Genomic DNA, 17844 nt, shown 5'->3' on the forward strand with positions numbered 1-17844 from the left:
CTGCAGGTTTACGCTGGGCACGCCACAACCTGATGTCTCAACCCGATGTTTATTAAATTCATACTATTGGTAAACACTATCCATTCTGTCAACAAATCATTCACATATTTACTTGTAGCTCCTGCTACCACAAGTCAGGGGGCTGAAATCAAAAAGTATGTCAAGCGCATGGACTGATGTGGAGAGGAGCAACAGAGGAAGTGCTCTCTTCCTTCATACCCCTAGCCATTGCTTTAACCCTCAGTGCCAAAGCTAACTTCATGGTTTCTAGTGGTGAATGACTGGTCACTAAATGTAGTCTTGAAAAGCTTCTATTTGTGTCTGAATTGAACAGTGGATTTTTGAGGTTTTCAGGGTTTATGGGAAGCTGGGTTAGTTTGAATTGGCTACTCCAGGACGTCCCCGCATAACTGGGTTTACTTTCCCATGAGGGAGGCAGATAGGTCTCCTACTTCATTCCCTATCCATGAGCATCAGAATGACTTTAGTGCCTCTATATACTGTAGGGTTACACATAACCCACTGGCGATACCCTTGTGTGTTTGAAGAAAGTGTACTCACCCTCAGCTTTGTTCAATCCAGATTCCATGGCCTCTACTTCTCTATGGAGCTCCAGCAGGTCACCTGTGCTGGCAAGCTTCTCCCTGGATGACTTCTTGTCTCCTTGCTTTGTCTTGCCCCAGAAACGCATTTTACCCCGGACCCTGCCGCCCCAACACAGAGACATAGGCTCAGAGGAGTACAGCCCGGGAGAAACAATCCACAGCACATGACATACTGTAAGTGCAATGCCAGCGAACGCTGGCACAAAGGAAGTATGCCACTGAATCTTCTATCTTGCTTCTGCACTTTTAAAAATAATGCCAGTACCTAGGATGGCATGATGCACAGTCGGAAAGCACACAAAATAGCAAGTCTCTAAGCAAAACAGCTGTAATGCACAAAAAGCATGTGTGCACACAATGGAAATTTTGCTACATTCCAGCCATTGCACTGGTTACCTTCCATCTGCATGGGGATTCTTCCTCATGCTGTCCATCTTGCCTAGATCTCCAGAAGACATGGTTTTATGCATCTTCTTCTGCTCTTCGGTATACGAGGACGGCTGAAATTTCAATGGAGTGGCACAATGTATTAAAACACTCAAGACGGGTCCCTTTTATCAAAAGTTAAGGAAAAAAATAATCTGCTACTCCAATAGAAGGTCAGTGACTTCAAGCTTTGAGTGAGAAAGTATACTGTATATGAACATCTTGTCTCAACTTCATTCTGCAGAAGACATTATCTGATGCACCAGTTAAAATCTGACAGTCTATCCAAGCACACTCAAATGCATTAAATAACAAAGTAAAACAAAAAATAAAAACTGCACAAGAAAAAGATCATCTAAACTGAATGGACATCTTCAGCTCTAAATGAGTGTCTCCCTTCAAGACACTTTTGTGTTACTACAGCACTCAATCACACAGCTTCTTATAGGAGCTGCTAACATAGAGGAAACCTCCTGATATATTTATAGGAAATCAAAATTCTTAAATTTGTTTACAAGAAAAAAGCACTTATCCTCTTTACTGGCAAACCCCTACTGCTATTTACTGTATCTAAACCCCCTTGGCATCTACGACTGTGTACCATGTCAGCACAACAGAATGTTTGGCTGACAGAAACTATGTTAATTGAGATGTAGTGTCCTGGCAAGTTAAGTACCAGATAACAAGGAGGAGTCATAAAGCCATATCAACCTTTTGCTTCACCTCAAAGCATGAATTTTTATGTTTTTAACCGCACATGAAATTTCTTTTCATGTGATTTCTTTTTGGCCTGTGCAAGCAGATGAGATTATTTCACTTTGTAGATGAGATTAATTCACTTTATGGTTTTGCTGGGTAATCATACTCTATACAGCAGTTCTCCAATATCCCCAGGATATTTTAACTGTATGTAGTGCATACAGTTGGCTAGCTTGTCTGACTGCACTGAATTTTCAAGCATAGAGCTCTTAATCTACAGATGGCAGTGTATCCTCAGTTTTGACACAGGCAACAAATACAGTGAGCCCACAGATTTTCTAAAATTGTGACTGCTGTGACACTTACCACTTATGTGCTCAAGCTTTCAAAATATTCAAAATATCTGAATCCCCACATTCATATTCTTAAACTTTCTTTAACAGATCAACAGATTGGTGTAATTCTTGGCTGGGAGGCTGAAAGCTTTACTGTGGCAGCACACTCTAGAATAACAATGGCAGCATGAAAGTGCCTGAACTGAAACAAATGGCACCAAAAATACAAATGTAATTGAATTGTGTTTTGATTTATAAACAAGTGCAGTCTGTTAAAATTTGCCTTTGGCGCAGATACAATAAAAGCCGTTATATTAGCTCTTCCTAATATAACTGACCGCACAATGCATCAGTTAATCATCATGAAATCCTCACTGTGCTGCCCTGCAGGACCGACAGCACAATTTTGTATTCTTACCTAATGGTGGAAGATACTAAAAGGTAAAGAAGTTCATGTTAACAGTGTCAGAGTTTATGTGTTATTATGTGGTATTATGCTGTATCAGTCGCTATACTGCAGATCAAAGGCAGGAACTGCTGAGGGACTGTAATGGAGGACTAATGGATGGATGACTGGGTGATTTTCTTGTATCTTTGTTTCTGAAATCCAACCCTTATATTTGACATCCTGCGTCACCTCTCTATTTTTGTAATGTACTGCTGATCAGTTTCAGTGCTTATATACCTGTGTGGACAACAAAAAAACATCTCTGAACAAAGACAAACACTGAAAAGTGAAACATTATGACACATACGGTAGGTTAAAGAAACACTTCACAATCAAACAAAATCAACAAAATCAGGCAGAGGAGAAACTCAGGTCAGCGTGTCCAATGATGCGAGAAGCCCACTGAAACCACCCTGCAGGGTGACGATGGATGTGCTCAGCACGGACTGTGAGAGAAGGAAGGAGATCAAGTGTGCCCACAGAAGGCAGTTACAAGCTATAGCATGCAATGATTGGCTGTTAACCAGGCTCTTATGAAAGTAGGTGAATTCTGCACTTGGCCTTTAGGATGAATGACGTGAGCTTTTGCCATCTTAAGTGCCCCCCCCCCACCCCACCCCAGCTTGGCAAAGGCACCCACACCAGCCAGAAATCACTATACCCAGTGCAAGTGAGTTAACGTGGTGATTCACTGAATATAAGGAAACACCCTTTTGAACCCAGCTTTGTGGCTAACTGAAAAACTCCCTTGACTGACTTAACCCCTTTAGAATCAGCAGATGATTCATCCTTGGGTTTGGATATTTTCAACATTTCAGCAGTCAATGAATTAAACAGCTAGGCATTTTTGTAGCTGCATTATGCAGGTATATAATGGTCCCATTCTGCAAAATAGCACCTGGCTGTTTTTGCAAGAAGCCTAATGAAGAAAAAATCTGATTTTGGAGATGCTGTCTCTCTCTTTGTGAATAATTTGGATCTTGCTGCAGATGATGGTGCTGTTCGTCCCATTGACTTGACGGTTAACCCTTTCTACACCTTGTCCTCAATTCCACTGGCTGCAGAGGTGCATTAACGCTACACACACATTTCTGTGTCCACACGAACAAACCAAGCCTTGGAATGTTGAACATTTTTGGATTTTCCTGCGAAAGGTTTCCACATTGGCTGAAAAAGTAAATAATAAAAGATGATTTATTTTATAATATAGAGTATATATTTTTTCTTTTCTTGCATGTCAATGCCATGGAAACAAGAAGCGTAGAAAGGGTTCATCTTTCCAGTAGACCTTGAAATGTCACGCTTAATGCTGTATTTCAAAAGGTGTTTCCCAATCTATAGTAAAGTGAAAATCAAAGCTAAAAAAAAATTGGAGTATTGAAGCATATTTAGTTGTCAGTATTGCAGTTCTACCCAGGCGGTGCTGAAGGGGTTAGCAATAAAGAGTTCGCTCCCACTTGCGAGCTTTGCACCCAGAAGAGGCCTGGAGGTCTGGGGTTTGGTTTGGCTGGTTCAATTACCATTTCGGAGTCACTGTGACAAGCCTGTACTCCGCTCCCCTCAGCGTCCTGCTCCGGGTGGGGCAGGCTGGGGGAGAGAGGGGGTGCGATGAGGGGCTCATCGTACTCATCGTCCTCCGATTCCCCCTCCCCCTCGGGGTTTGAACCTCGGGTCAGGAAATCGGAGCGTGTCCGTGCCATGCGGGCCTTCTTTTTATGGCCTGGTCTGGCAACCTAATTAACCAGATAATAACAACACAGGTAAAAACCTCCCTGCTGCGGCCCTCGCGGCTCTCGCACGGCCGAGCTCAGAGCGAGCTCTGAAGGCGGTGAAACGGAGTGAAATGAAAACGAGCTCATAATTACAGTACGTCTCTCCGCTTTGAAATGCACACACACACAGACATGCACTCAGACACGCCGCACCTGGGGAAACCCAGCCCTCACGTTCTTGTGACCTTGGTGCCTGCTGCGGTTCAACCCTGCGTGAATATCGGCAAAGGCAACAAACGCGCGTCTCATAAACTAAAAGAGGCTTAACTGAACACTAAACTCAGTCAGCTTATTTCTTTTTAAATGGTCTCCCCCTTCAAAAGATGAATTTGGCAACTTATGAATTATTTTAGAAAAACTGAAAAAAAAAATACATCTTTCATAGTTCCAGAACAACTCTGAGAGATAAAATTAGCACGGTCATATTTCAAAGACACACACACACAAAACTACATAAAATGAAAACAAACAAACAAAGCGCCCAGAATTACACGGAGCAACAGTTTGGTAGCAACCACAACAACAAACAGAGGCCGCTGTTACAGGGGTGCACAGGTTAGCTGGGCTGAACAAGACAGAGGAACTTGTTCTGAACTGATCAAGTCACTCAATGAACTTCAAAAACTGGGGAAAACACAAGCTCTTTTTCAAAATCAGTACGTTTTCTAGATCACCCCAAACCACTTACTTCCATTGCATTATTATGCAAACAAGTAAGCATCATATTCAAATGCTGATCATTTAGTGCTGATGGGTATTCAGATTTTTATACAAAAAGGGCTCTAGAATAATTTAGAATATCACCCCCTTAATTTACCATACCTAAATTGTTCAAAGTTTTTTCTTTAAAATAACGATTTAATGCTTACCATTAAAACTTGCTAGAGGGGGGCTCTGCAACATCAGCTTTTGACACCCCTGTTCTAAAACTATCGGTTACAAATACTTTTACGTTACAGTAAATTGTGAGTCCAAGTCTTCAAGTTAAGGGAAAGGTTTAATTGCTTGATCATAATTCCTTAATAGCACATTAAGTGTGGCTAATGCAATACTGAGAAACAACCAAGCAAAATCTGTGCACAGTGTGTGCTTTCAAAGGCATTTGCGTACTAAATAAAATGGTTTTCTGTCATAGCTTCATTGTAGTTCTTAAAACAAACCCAGCTGTGTTGAGTCTGTCTCACCCTCAGCTCCAAATCATACTCTTTGACCTTCTGTTATTTTTTCCCTTATGAAAATAATCTTAACTCTCATATCATGTGAGACAAAAGCTGACAAAGACCAGCTTATTTCATTCTTGGATGTTTCATGATTAACACTGTATGCCTGAGCACCTGCGTTGTTGGAACCAATCCTTGAATCGCTTGATTACCTTATGCCCATTCCTAATGGATGATCCCGAGATCACGTATAACTGATTTATTAAGTACTCATCAGAGGAAAAAAATTGCTATGAAAAAAAAATTCCCAAAGTACACCTTTCATTGCACTCTAATGAATCAATCTGCATCTGGATCAATGCAATCTGTATCTGATTATTCCAGCTTCAGAAATTAAGCACTTTTTCGCATTCAATAACATGTAAAAAACAGTCCAATTACTTGTTGCACCCAGAAAACACAATGACCAGCACATTGTAAGGCTGTAAGGCTTCCCTTACAACTCAGACTTCAGACCTCTGCATGCCATTCAGCCCTGCTTACACGTGCACTCATTTTTGGAGGCTGTTTTTGAACATAAATGCCTGATAGAACACATTGCTTTTTCCCAATGCAAGGTTGCTCTAAGATGCAAAATAATAAATACAAGCAGGTTTTGGGGACTCAGCTATACACAAACAAAATGTAATTCTCCATCGCACATTAAGCCTGCCCCTCCACCAAGGCTTTCTGAAAACGTTATTTCTTAATTGATAAAGAAGAACGACACCTCAGCCAGTTAAGCTGAGAGGTTGATCATTTCCACACACCTCAAGCCGTTTGTGCCCAGCTGCTTTTGAAGGTTTGGGGTCTGAGGAAGCTTCATCTTTTTGGATGGCCATTGACCTCTCTTGGTTCACAGACTCCTTATCAGACCTACAATACATTGTAAAGGTTAGGAAGTATTTAATACTTTATACAGATACATGATTAAGCCCTGGACGGATGCTAAATTTGCCCATTGCCAACCCCCATTCAGATGTAAGTTGGATATAACATTTTGTATCAACTGGAAAAACAAAATCCATAATTGATAAATCATGTGGGTAGCTGCGTCAGCATGCGTAGGCATGCTATGTACTCACTTGGTAAATGCAACCTTGTTATATTTTGGTGAGAAGAAGATAGCAGAGGGCCTGTCGGTCATGCTGATGTCGATGACTTGACTGGGAGCTTTTTTCTGTCTCAGTCGTTCATTTCTTAGACAGGTGTCCCGTGTCTCCAGTGTTAGCTTGGGGCTCCAGCCATCCTGTATGGCCCTGGACTGTCCTTCCCTTCTGTCTGGAAACTGTGGGTGGTCTTTGGAAACAAGGCTAGGCTGCTCTTTCTTACCAGGTTGTGGGGGATAGACCAACTGGGCATTCACCAAAGAAGAAGCAAGGTCCCCAGTGGCGTTTGGCTCCAACAAGACCTGGGACCTCAAAGGAGGAGATGGCTTTTCTTTCTGCTTGTCTGTAGGGTCCTGGGCCTGCAAAGACTCATTCTGCCTACTTTGCTCAATCTTCTGCAAGGCTTCGCCACGGTGTTTTTCGAAAAGATCCCTCTCGTACTGAGCAAAGAATTTGCGCTGCTTCTCCAGGATCTCTTTCTGCTGGCGGATTTGCTCCATCATTTCCTTTTCATTTTGCTGCTGCTGCTGCTTCTGCCGCTCCACCTTCTCCTCATTCAGTTTCTCCAGCTTCTCCAGGACAGCCACGTTGCTCAGATCTTTAGCCTCAAGAGATAGAGGCTCCACAGTTTGAGCTTCACCATCCTGGAGCTCTGGCGTTAAGCCCTGCCTCTTATCCAGCACTGTGTCTTTCTGCATACTGATCACCACGACCATGGGCTTGCGTGTGGACTCCTTCTGCTCCCTCAATTGTTTGTCACCACCCTCTGGTCTCGCTGCAGAAGAATCCTCAGTGGACCTATAGAGAACAGGGGAGCTGTCTTGCTGTGGGATGTAGAAAGTGGGCAGGTGATTCTCCATCTTCAGAAAAGAAGTCAAATTTGGTGGCTCTATCCTGGAGCTGGTGGGGATTTCATCCAGAACCAGATTTTGGGACTCCCCCAAGAGATTATCAGGCAACCTTGATCTAATGGGTAAAACTTCGGGCTGCTCAGTTAAACTGGATGAACAGCCAAAGTCTTCCGATTCCACAGAGTTGGACTTGTCTTTCAGATTATCGATGTTCAGAATCTCAAAGCTCCCCCTAGAGCTCTCACTGTCTGGGGTGCCTTGAGGGGAGTGCAAGCTGTCTGCAACCAGCTCTGTAGACCACCGTCTCTCCTCAGATGGAGAAATGCCACCGCTAGACCTCACCTTTAGTAACTCCAGGCTAAACTTGGCCTGCTCCAACTCCCTCATTCTTCGGCTCTCTCTTTTGGCCCTGACCACTTTCTTTTGGTTGGGGTCGTCCAATAACTTGGGCCTCTCTCTCACCACCACCTCTGACATGATAACTCCACTATCCTCTTCTCTGGCTGATTCATGTGGCTGATTCCAGTCCAATGGAGCATCCTTGGCTCCTGAGTCCTGAAAACTCTCCTGTGATGAGCTATGTCTCCAAAGAACCTTCTCCCGCTGTTCGTAAGAGCTGTCCTCCCACTTGGTGGGATCCAGGCCCATGATCTTTGGGAATAAAGGTTCATCTCCTAATAGTGGACTTGGCTGTCCATTTTGTAGCGCCTTCTCTTTTAAGTTTTGCTCTTGAAGAACTCTGAACCTAAAAATTAAAACAGGAGATGTCAGATAATAAATCAGAGATATTTTTGTTTTACATCCCTATGACGGATAGCAGAGGATAGAATAACAGGCATTAATACATTAATAAATTCTCCACCCAACTTCATCTGCACAGTGAGATACAGACAACAACGGTAGAGGAATACAGTCATGCTTAGCCTATATCTTGTTTTTGCTCTTAGATAAGACTTTATTAATCCCGGCGGGAAATTGAGGAATCTTCCTATCTTTGTTTAGGAATCTAATATTCATAACATAATAAATGTTATTATTTGATTTGTGCATGAAATCTGCTATTGCTTATATTCTGACAACTGAGATCCTTCACCTAAATCAAGCCAAAATAATGTAGTGATTCTACATTAAACAGGTGATGTTTAAGCGCCTTGGGGCAACCTTGTTGTGAAAGGCGCTATATAAAAATAAATTGAATTGAACTGAATGTTCAATACCTCTGCCGTGCCAGGTATCCTCTGCACATTGCTTGCAGACGCACAGTCCTGTGCCTGAGTGCCTTGTAGGCAGTTCGGTCTCGGTAGCTACGCAAAGCAGCCTGAATTCTGACTGCAGCTTTGACCCTCTGGCAGCAGAAGCTCCGCCATCTGCTTTGGATCACCAGCGCAGCCTCCCTCCAGACCAGGAATCTGTGGCGTTCCCTGTACCCCCTCCACGCTGCCTGAAGGCACAGTGCTGCCCTCTGCTGACCTTCTACGTCTGCCCCCGTTTCACCAGCAGCCTGCTTCAGCCTGTAGCTCCGCCACCATCGCTACAGGGGTAAAAGAGAGTGGTGTGCATTTAAAAAAAATACTTTGTTAAAGTAAATATTTCCATTAGCAACACAAATTCAAAGCATATGTATAATACAGCAATTGGATTTTAAAAGGTGTATGAAGTTCAACACACAATTTAGTCCTTGTGTCTGAAAATTAAAATTCTTAAATGAAAAAGCTAAGTAGCCATTTGATATTTGCAACAGTGGAAATTAATAATGGTCATTTGTAGCTTAATTGATGTATTAACCTATTGACATTAATTAAGGAAATATTATAGCAAAGCATATGAAAGGTACTGCAGCAGCAAACTACGGTTCCTAAGGAAATCTAAGGACAAAGGGAGCTCTCGGACTAAGGTACTGTAATACAAAACAACTGACTGCAGTTTGAAAAGTTCATATTGCTTTTCTTAGAGAAACTACTACCTCTGTAAAAACTAAACACCATTTAAAGGAAAAAGTGATATCATTTGCATAGTTTTTAAGTTTTGCATGATTCAGTGTTGTGGTTTCTGCTGTTGATTTTCTTAAAGGTGTTTATTTTTATTGAACGATCTGATCCAAATTTCTTATCAAGTTCTAACTAACCGTTCATAAAAAAACAGCTTCTGAAAACAGTCAATTGCTGATTGGAAGAGAGTATACACAGGAACATTGCATAAGCCAATTCATCCCCATCTATATAAGTGCTTTCAGGAACTATTAGTGCAGGTTTAGAAAGACACAGAACAGCAAAACCAGACAGAACAATAAGAAATGACAAGAAAGAGATATTTAAAAGGATGTACAACAAGTGGGAAAATTAGACAAAAAAGGCACAATGAAATGAGTCCCACACATGTCACATCACAATATCCTAAAGATTTGTAAGGAAGGACCATGCTTCGAATCCAGATTGTGCATCACGAATCAACAGAAATATAAGCATGGCCTGCAGCTCGCATTGTGTACCTCACTAGTCTAAGTGACTGATCGCGCTGGACACCCACCTGGATGACAATGGCGGCCTGCCTCATGTTGACAAAGTGCCTCCTCTCCAGCAGGGCTCTGAACCAGCGCTGCAGGACGATGATCCTCCTCAACACCTCCTGATGCAGCAGGTCCTGCAGCCTCTGTCGCTCTGCCTCCCGCATGAACACCTGCAGCGATCCAGAGACCGCGTCAAAGACATGAGCAGCACACAGCGGCCACCCTTAAATAATCCCAGGAATGTGAAGGATGGGTCTCTAATGACAGACCATACTCCACTCTGGGGGATAGTGCCATCTCAAAGGAATGATGCTTATGTGTATGGCAGCATTGTGTGTGAATGCTCTGCTTATCTAGGATACACCTCTGATATACAGTATTTCATCTCACAACCTCTGGAGGTCTATTAAGAGAGATCTGGTGGATGGTACACTAGTGTATCTTTGGATGAATTTCAATCATTTGCATCTTTTAATGTTAGATGGTACAAGAAAAATTAACATTGTATTTTAACTACAGTACTTTGATGGTCTTTCTTCATGGGCTGCACAAAAAATGCAGTGAGTGAAAAAAGCATCTATTTTTGTCTTCAGGGGCTGCAAAGAAAGCAAGCAAACTCTGCTGGTTCTGCGAAAGAGAAAAAACACCACTGGGGTTCTGTGTGCATACTGTACCATTGTTTTGCCAACTTGATAGCTGTCTGGGCTGAGGTCAAGCTGGTGGAGAAATTTACATATACTCTGCTGGGTGGCAGTGGTGCCCTCTGGTAACAGCACATGGAAGTGATCAACAAAATCCTGACAAGAGGAAGAGGGGAGGGAAAAGTTTAAAACTGACAAAGGGGTCCTTTGTATTACCATCATCAATAGCTTATAAAAGAGTTGTGTTTCTATACGTGCGCGCTTCCCCCCTGCCCCTCTCTCCTTTATTTATATTTATGCTGAATGCCCTATCTGGACACATGTGGTTTTTAAACACACAGCCCAAATGTTACAGCAGCCTGACATCACTGTGTAAACACGCAGCTCGCTCACACATGGTGTCTCAGGAAGAGAGGGGGGGCCGACTGAGACAATGAGCTCAACACAATCCCCAGGCTCCATTCTGTTCCACGCCGAGATGCAATCAACTGTGGGGGGCAGGTTGGGAAGTAGATGCTGTGTTTATATAATTACTATCGGGCCTTCCATTACGAACAATAATGCACCTCTGTTCCGAGGGCCAGTCGCCAGTGACATCATGTCGCCTGGAAGGTGAGCCCAGCGTTCAAAAGCTTCTGCTTTGAACCGGAATAATCAGAAAACACAAATTAAAGTGGAGGCCTCAGAAAAATGAGAGCTTTGGTATTAGTCACCACACATTCCCATCATTGAGTTAATAAAGGTCTTATAAATACAGTGGGGAGGTCATGTTCTTTTATGTTCTAGGATCTTTGTAATAATTTTTGACCTCTGGTCAAATCTCTTCAGATTGAAAAAGATACAAGAGCCAAATGTGAGAATAGTAAAATCCAACAGGACATACACATGCAACAGGCTGTTAAATGTGCCATGAACACTAGACATTTATAGTAGGAAACAATGATTCAGGCTCTTAGTTTTGGAAGGAGATTCCTGTCCAGGGAAGTTGAGGAACACAGGAAATTGTATCAACCTCTCCACACCCTAAGACGGGGGAAACATGATTTTGGCATAAGATTTTGTACGTTTACTAACTGAAATAGCTGTCCCTTTTTATTTTTTGAGAAGCGCATGCGTTGCCTAATCAGGTTTGGTTTTTTTTTTGTGGTTTTTGATGGAAGGATGATGGAAGAACGGGACCTCTGCTAAAACTACACTAAAAATCAAAAACAGGAGTGCAGGGATCAGTGGCAGCTGCACTTGTGACATCTCACCTGGAAAGTGTATTTGATACTGTATCCCGATTGTCGTATCCTGACCGTCTCCAGCATGCCTGTGTAGCGCAGCTGTCGGAGCACCAGGCTGTCACTGAATCTCAAGGGAAGCTGCAGGGAAAGCAGAGGTCAAAACTGACAGTTTCACCCAGAGCAAAAACAACCTAAACTGACTAGCGCTAACAGCTTCTTTAAAGGATTAGACCAGTAACTACATCTACTTAATATCTGTTAAAGGGCAGGTAAAGATAGGAAAAAAAACCTAAACCCTCTAATTTGAAAACACATAACTCAGTATAAGACAAATAGCTACTTCCAGAACTGGCTAAAAGATACTGAACGGGACAAAGTCCGATATCAGCCACACCTTATTTTAAGATCCGAGCACACTGGGCTCTACCAGCACCACTTTACCTTTTCCGCATTGGATCGGATGCACTTCACAAAGTAGGGCTCTGCCTGACCTAGCGTTTCCATCAGTTTATTCAGTGATGCCTAGGAAAAGCAGGGAGAATCAGGAAAACAGAAAAAATCGGAAAAAATCACTAAGCAAGCATGCAGATGTAGCAGCAGATACCTCTATAAAAAACAACCAGTTTCACTTTATATAGTTATTTTTTTTAAAGCAGCTTCGGTTTAGTATTTTTATTAAACCACCTACTATTTTCCCTCAGATAACATTCCAATTTATTAACCCAGAAGCCAAATGGGTTCCTATGGTGCCAATAAACTCAGTGTTTTCAAGAGAAGTCTGACCGGGAGCACAGAGCGAAACGAACAATAGCTGCAGCGTGTGTCCAGCTTCCCCGAAAGGAACCGGAGAGAGTAATGAAGTACACATCATTTATATGCCACCTGGACTTCATTTCTTTCCTTGTCTGAGAACCACTTTTGCTTGAGGAGGACGTGCTGCTATTTTGGTGGCCACAAATTCACTTTCCCCACTCGGCAGATTAAAGAAATAAAACTTACAACAGGATGTGGGGTGACTTAATGGCATGAAGTCATCGAGGGCTTTCTACACAGATCTTGCTCTAGGCTTTAGGACGGTTTGTTAGTGATTTTTAAGGCACTTGAAATCTACAGTGTTTGCAGCCCCTTTTCTGTGTCCCTTTTAGAAACTGAGAGTACCAAGTCAGAAATACACTAATATACGTCTAAGGAAACTTGGACTGTAAAATTAGAGGAATGTAGTTTTAGTCCTATCAGAAGGCTTAAAGGTCACCCAGAAACACCCAGAACATCAGCAGACAGCAAAGAAGGTAAGAATATGTTTAAATAACAGTCTTCGTTGTCCTTTATAGTAAATGGGAAGTAATTGTAATCCCTAACAGGTCATTTCTACATTTCATATTCTTCCATGAAGGCAAACTGAATCCCGTAAGAAAGAAAGTAATAAAGGTTTAAAAGGACAGTTTTATCTGGAAGTGTGTTTCCCCTGCAATGCTTTTTTTTAATTAAAAGGGCAGACATGACCACATAAAGTCAAATCTGTGGGGGGATTTAAAAATATTAACTGCCCAGGCCTCCAATAAAAATATGGCGGCCAATTTTGCTGGTACTGATATAATTTTGGCAGGAATGAATTGAAACACGCCTTAGTCACAGAGGTCTTTATAAGCAACAATGCAAGAGGGTTAGGCCATTTCATTTCAGAGACTGGGTACACTGACGCTTACTGAGAGGTGGTCTGTGGATTTGCAGAAAAAAAAGAAGTCTAGGGGACAAAAATCCAGATGTTATCTCCTGCTGTGCAGAGGTTTTGTACAAATATAAATCCTAGCATGATAAGAACTGCTGCAGGGGCTGTACCTGTAGACTGTGTAAGCAGAATGATATTGGTCGGTACCCCTAAACTTTAAGTGCTGCACTGTGTTTAAAATGCTCAAAAATAAGCAGGTATGTCAGTAATTCAATGTTTAGCTAATCCATCAAAAAAACTGTAAACCTTATTTATTATTTCAGGGGCAACATTGCTGGGTCTTGTTCTGTTCTCTGGTGCATCTCTAACACTGTTCAACAACAAAATAAATATTATTACTATTACTTATATTTTTGGCTGAAACCAGAGCGAATTACAATTTTACCCAGGTATACAGCAGGACATTTACTGGAACAATTAGGGTATCTTACTCAAGGGTACACAGCAGCAACCTGAAAGAAGTCTCACCACTGCTGCCAATACACTCAAACTGCAGAGTACTGTACCTGTGGAGGTGGGTAAAGACCCCGGCTTAGTAGTCACGGATTTAAAATTGATTGAAAACCTAAAACATTCCAAGGACAGATGTCTCATTGCCTTGAATGTGCCGTCGGGTAGATAATAACTAAATAGCCAATATAATCATAAGCTGAAAAGGTGTGAGTGAAAACAGCATTGGGAAAACAAGCTCCTGTTTTCACCTGGAACTGTGCGCTGATACTGGGAGGTTTCTTCTTCTTGTGCAGGTGCAGGAGGGATTTGGTGATGCGATCGTGGAGTGTCAGGCTAGTGAGGTACTTCAGAGACTTCACATCCAACAGGTGCTGCCATACGAAAAACCAATTAATGGTATGGTAACCAGTACACGTACAGAGTTCATGCCAAATGTACTAGCCGCCTCATGAATTAAAGATTCTGTCATATAGACAAAAGCTGTTCTCACCTCAATCTTTGTATGGATTTTCGGTAAAATAAAACAAACTACTAATACTACTAAACAAGTCTTCTTTTAAGGAATCTTATATGCAGAGTTATATAAAGACAAGAAAAGAGAATTTTCTTACCTTTGGAAGGCTGGGTTTTAACTTATAATTTTTGTTCCTCCTGCAAGGACAAAGTAAATAAAATTTCTTATTTAGGATTAACATCTTTCTGCTTTATGAGGTTTATTAGCTACTGTAGTAAGACATCTCGGTAGCTTCTATTTTACTGAAAAAAGTTACTCTTGTGGTGATCTTTAAATAAAGGATTATTTAGGTATTGTATCAGATATATTTAAGTTTATACTGAGTACTTGCTTGAATGACATAAGAAACAAGTAAAGCTTAATTCCATACTGAAAGAAAGAAAGAAGTAACACAACTGTCACTAATACATCAGCTGTTGCAGGTATGTGAAAATGAGATCTGGCTGTTGGAACAATTTATCCTTCTGTGCATTTTTAATGTTAGCCTTTTCTTCCAGAAGTGTTTTAAATACAGGACAGAGACAAAGCATGGACAGTGACAGTGCTGCAGTGCTGAGAAGTGAGACGTGTGTGGAAGTGTGCAGATTCGTCTGCGCGAGAAGCCGATACCTACATCAGGATACCATGCGCCCTCTCCAGGAGTTTGCTGCTGGTGGGGTTGACAAAGATGCCGTCCTCCTCTAGCAAGGAGCCCGAGCTGGACAACCGGCTCTGCCTGCCGGTCCGCCCAATCCAGCCCACACTGAAGCTGTCCCTGTGGAGAGGAGGGAGAGGCAGGGGCCCCATCTGTCACTCGCTGTGAGCGGACAAACGCTCCCTGCCTTAACACTGCTTCAGGAAACCTTTCACCCTATCTGCAGGTTGGACTGCAGGCTGAAGCAAATGCATGCAAATTTTATCACTTTCATTTCACACAGGGAGGGAAGACTCTTTCTTACCAACCCGTCATTACTGTGAGCCCAAAGTACGAGAGCACTAGGTCTGATCGCATGGTCATTCAACTAGATATTTTATTTAGTAGAGAAACAGGTCTGATCGGTTTACTCTAAAGCAATGAAAAACCATTTAACGTAAAACCACTTGGGATTGTAAGAAAAAGATCAATTTAAACGACTTGTGTAAAGGAAAGAGAAAGCACACTCCACCTGTCGTCAAAACACCGTTCAAAAAACCGCAGACTCTGATGGTTTATTTTTTAACTCCATGATTAATACCTCTTTACTTTCTTCATACCAGACATTTTTAAAATAAAACAGACATTATTTAGTAATGATCAGATTCATTAACGGCCAAGGATTTTATTTCCAAAACTTGTTTAACTTAATCTGGGCAAAGTATATACTTGTGAGGCTTGACAGCACGAATGTCTGTTTCCATTGACAGCAGACCAATCACAGAGTTGTTGTACTCACAGTATCTTAATGGCTGCTATTCCTGTCTACTCTACAAGCTTCTGCATTGTAATGGCTACACAGAGCATCTTGGTACTTTAATCTCACCTTCCTATGAAGTTTCAGATTCGGGGTCTATTACTGCAAAATTCTACTGTTCATATTCTGTGCTCTACGATGTACTATATGAAGAAATAAAGGTTTCTGGCTTGTGTTTCTATAGAGAAAAACAACACTGAACTGACTAATCAACAAGCGCTTGCAAAGATGCATAAAAAAGGCTTCAGAGCTATTACATTAACAAACAGAATCTGTTCCCACAGTTTTTGCAACATTTAACTTTGCGGTGAAACTGTATGCAGGATGTTTTATAAATATTTCCTTTTATGTCTGCAGTTCCACATTCACAGCCAAGGGTATTTTGGATTCAAGTAAAAAAAAAATGCTTATTTGAACGTTCACCTCTCTCTTTGGTTCTTTGCAAGTTTTGTTTTCTTTCTAGGAAATGGTGTAAAATAGGCCCTAGAGGGAAAGCTTTGTGAAAAGAAAGGCAACTGGTTTGCATTAAACAAATACATTTCAGAGATCTAGGCCCATATCCCCCACCACACAGAAATGTACCATTCAAAAGGAGAAAGCGTACAGAAAGTTCATATGATTTAAAACACTGGTGTGGTTTCGGATGCCAAGTGTGAGAACTAAAATTAACATCACTTCCCAAAAGTTTCACAGGCAAAAGGCCCGTCAGGAAATAAAGAACCTTTCTCTAAAGCTTTTCTTGTGATAGGGACTATAAATATAAGGCGCTCTGCCCATGCAAAAATATACACTGCCATTTACAGCTCACTCTTGCACGAAAATATAGCCACCAGGAAACGATTTTACAAAACCTGTTCAGCAGAGGACCAAATTCCTTTAGAGTCTGAACTATTTTTCTGATGAGAAATTACTGTTTCTTGCTTGCTCTGAAAAAAAAAGAACTTTAATATCTATTGCTTTCCCATAACGTGGCTTTCTTTGTAAACTTGGGCTAGACTTCCACTGCATTAAGACATTAAGAGGCAATTCATGTTTAAAGAGTTAAAAAAACCAAGTTTGCAAAAACAGTTTTCTCTACAGCCCACCAATCAACATCAGCAATAGTCCATTTTTCCCCAAAAGACCTACTTCAAAATAAGTCACAATAAAACAACATAAAAAACAACATACAAAAACCTTAGGTGTGAAATTTTAGCTCCACCAGTGGGACTGGGGAAATGCTGAATAATCCAAAACAGAAATTTACAGTAGATTAAGAAAGCCTTTTTCTAAAAATACTTAAAAAGGTTATTTAAAAAAGAGACAAATGAGCAGGATGGAAGGTTAATGGTAGAAAACCATACGAGTTAAGTGTGTGTCTGTTTTCAACAGACTATAGATCATGTTTGCCTTAATTGACAGGGATAAACAGCACAATAGTTTGTCACAAAAAACACAGTGTGTAAGGAAAACTGCAGCAACCACATTTGTTACTGCTATCCAATGTGCACTTGTACAGGAATTGTGCAAGAGAGAGAGCACAGATAACCAGGGCATAACATATTAAGACATGTCTTTCAAGGAAAAGGCCAATGCAAAGTGTATAAATGAGTGTGGCACTGCCATATTCCAAAACCATAACAGTTCCCAGGCCATTATGTGTAACATAGAGTTTCTTGTAATCCTGTTTATACAGAAATGTAAGCCATTTAATCCAACTAAGCCTGCTCTAATTTAAAAGTCTGCTCAGAACATATCTATGGTATGTATAAGCAGACCCTGCAGTGTCTGAATATTTATTAGCCCCGGTATTGCCTATGAATGCATAACTACACCCTGACATCACACAGGAAGCAGCTGCATAGGGCTTAGTGGTCACTTAGTAACGAAGAAAGTGCGTGGTTTTAAATCACATTAACCAG

The 17844-nt window shown here is 41.5% G+C and overlaps 1 protein-coding gene across 8 annotated transcripts in view; it reads right to left on the reverse strand.

The window, feature by feature from the left end:
- Positions 1-17844, reverse strand: part of LOC148831604 (unconventional myosin-IXAa-like) — a 173651-nt gene that overhangs the window by 16543 nt on the left and 139264 nt on the right. For all 8 annotated transcript variants that reach the window (XM_088920364.1, XM_088920366.1, XM_088920362.1 and 5 more), the window contains 13 exons: positions 15127-15267; positions 14611-14650; positions 14248-14370; positions 12259-12339; positions 11845-11955; positions 10625-10747; positions 9971-10120; positions 8662-8975; positions 6570-8189; positions 6255-6360; positions 4034-4246; positions 1002-1105; positions 562-704 (listed from right to left, as the gene is read on the reverse strand). In XM_088920364.1, coding sequence (XP_088776490.1) covers positions 562-704; positions 1002-1105; positions 4034-4246; positions 6255-6360; positions 6570-8189; positions 8662-8975; positions 9971-10120; positions 10625-10747; positions 11845-11955; positions 12259-12339; positions 14248-14370; positions 14611-14650; positions 15127-15267 — 3269 coding nt within the window. The remainder of the gene's footprint in view (positions 1-561; positions 705-1001; positions 1106-4033; positions 4247-6254; positions 6361-6569; positions 8190-8661; positions 8976-9970; positions 10121-10624; positions 10748-11844; positions 11956-12258; positions 12340-14247; positions 14371-14610; positions 14651-15126; positions 15268-17844) is intronic.

This window comes from Atractosteus spatula, chromosome 7 (genome assembly GCF_055471065.1).
Source record: "Atractosteus spatula isolate fAtrSpa1 chromosome 7, fAtrSpa1.hap1, whole genome shotgun sequence".
In the NCBI taxonomy this organism is placed as follows: domain Eukaryota; kingdom Metazoa; phylum Chordata; class Actinopteri; order Semionotiformes; family Lepisosteidae; genus Atractosteus; species Atractosteus spatula.